Here is a 2,110-nt window from a genome sequence, read left to right on the forward strand (position 1 = left end):
AAAGCCTTGTTTGAGTTAGAAAGGGATTACTTGAGCTCCACCATAGAAACCATCTCTGTGGTAGACAGACCACTTGCCTCTTTTCACTTCCAACAATCAGACCTTATTCTCAGCAGTATGATGCAAGCTGAACCATACAAAAATTCAACATTGTATTTTTGTTGCCAAGTGTAATTTAACATTAATAAATAGAGCTTTTGAACTCAATGTCACTTCTGACAGCTTTCTATGATGTATTACCGTTAGCCCTCACAACAAGTCAATAAGAGAAACATACATTTAAAAAACATCTTTAAAAATGTTGTTTTTAATCAAATTATCAACAGGTTTAACCAAAGTGATCAATTTGACAGATTATCACCCAGTGAGCAAAATTGGTTGAAATACGTCTTTTGGACGTCTTTTCAATAAAAAATATGTATTTTCAACCAAAACAAGATGTCTTTTCAACGTGTTGTGCTCATAATACAGTGTCTGCATTAAACAGACACTACAACAAAGTCTTGCTTTTTGACAACAGTGTATTGTTGCTCCTCAATGCCAGTAATGAAAACACACCGCTCCTTTGACAAAGTCAAATTCAAGTTACTTCTGATCGGTGGGAGGCAGCTCTCTAAGATCTGGGTCAGAAATAAGAGCTGCTGTGACTCAGGTCCTGAGTCCTGGCAGCGATCCTCTAGCCAGAGAAAGAGGGGTCTTCACAGACCACCTGCTTTAAAACCCAGAGAGAGGGGATGTAGGGGGGAAGGAGGAGGTGGCGCCTCGATGTACGTAAGAGGCTAAGATCGACCCCCAACCCAAGTTGGCACGACGGCATCAAATGATTTGCTTTTTGCAGAAAACAAACATATGTTAGAGCTGTAATGATCTTTGCTATTCTTGTGGACTCTGCTGCAACCAACCCAGTTATAAATGAATAATCTGTGATTATTAGACTTTATAGAGAACCACCAATTGTAGTTGTCCTTCAGCCAGAGCCGTCCGTCCTTCAGCCAGTGTGGGAAAACCTCCTGAAGTACCACCAGGCTGAGCCTCAGAGCCCTCTGTTCCCCGTGGTCATCTCATTCTCCACCTACCTCCTCCTGGTGACCCTCTACACCCTGTTGGACGTCCTGGCCCCCAGCTGGCCCACCCTCAACCGCTACAAGCTCCACCCAGACAGACCTGTCACATGGGACAACATCTGGACCATGCTCGGCCTCACAGTCCACAACCACCTGGTCTAAGTCTTCCCTCCTCTGTGGGCCAGTGGTGTGGAGGCCACCCATCCTGCTCCCTCGCAAAGCCCCCACTCTAACAAGCTTCCTCCTGGGCATCCTGGGGTGCACAGTGGTCTTTGACTTCCAGTACTACCTCTGGCATCTCCTCCACCACAGAGTCCCCTGGCTGTACTGTACATTCCACGCCATGCACCACCAGTATCTTCAGCCCTTCAGCCTGGTCACCCAGTACCTGTCCGCATGGGAGCTGATCAGTGTGGGATTCTGGACCACCGTGGACCCCCTCTTGCTGCAGTGCCACTGCTTGACGACCTGGTGCTTCATGGTGTTCACCATCTGTGTGTCCACTGAGGACCACCATGGCTACGACTTCCCCTGGTCTCTGCACCGCATGGTACCCTTCGGCCTGTGGGGCGGACCCCCCAAACATGACGCTCACCACCAGATGCCTGGGGCAAACTTTGCCCCGTTCTTCTCCCACTGGGACTGGCTGGGGGGGACCAACATGGTGCCTACCATCCCTTCCAGAGATACATGTTACGAAAGGTCTGAAAGGAAGAAAAGATAAAGGGACTGCTTGAGTCTTGCTTTTTTTCTTTCTCCCCTCACTCTCTCTCTCTGTCTTTTCTCCCCATTTTGTGTGTACTTCATCCAATATCTCTCCTCTCCTTACTCTCTCTATATTGTCTCTCTCTATGTCCACCTCTCTCTCATCCTATTTTCCACCCTTTTTTCTGTGTGTTTTTCTTTACTGACTTCATACTAACGGGTGCTGTCTTTCAGATCTCTGGTTTTGTTTGCAGTGATATAGATCTTTTTGGTGATTACTCAGTGATTTTTGATTGGTTTCCATGGCATTCTCAGGTCAGACGTCTGTGCATTTGAAATGT

The 2,110-nt window shown here is 47.0% G+C and overlaps 1 protein-coding gene across 1 annotated transcript; it reads left to right on the forward strand.

Annotated features, from left to right (window-relative positions):
* The first annotated feature begins 546 nt into the window (after positions 1–546).
* On the forward strand, positions 547–1,788 carry LOC110522829 (cholesterol 25-hydroxylase-like protein 2). Its single transcript, XM_021601299.1, is given in 3 exon segments — positions 547–624; positions 972–1,249; positions 1,251–1,788. Coding segments are annotated over 3 exon segments (894 nt in total).
* The last annotated feature ends 322 nt before the right edge of the window (positions 1,789–2,110 follow it).

Source organism: Oncorhynchus mykiss, chromosome 5, assembly GCF_013265735.2.
Source record: "Oncorhynchus mykiss isolate Arlee chromosome 5, USDA_OmykA_1.1, whole genome shotgun sequence".
Classification (NCBI taxonomy): domain Eukaryota; kingdom Metazoa; phylum Chordata; class Actinopteri; order Salmoniformes; family Salmonidae; genus Oncorhynchus; species Oncorhynchus mykiss.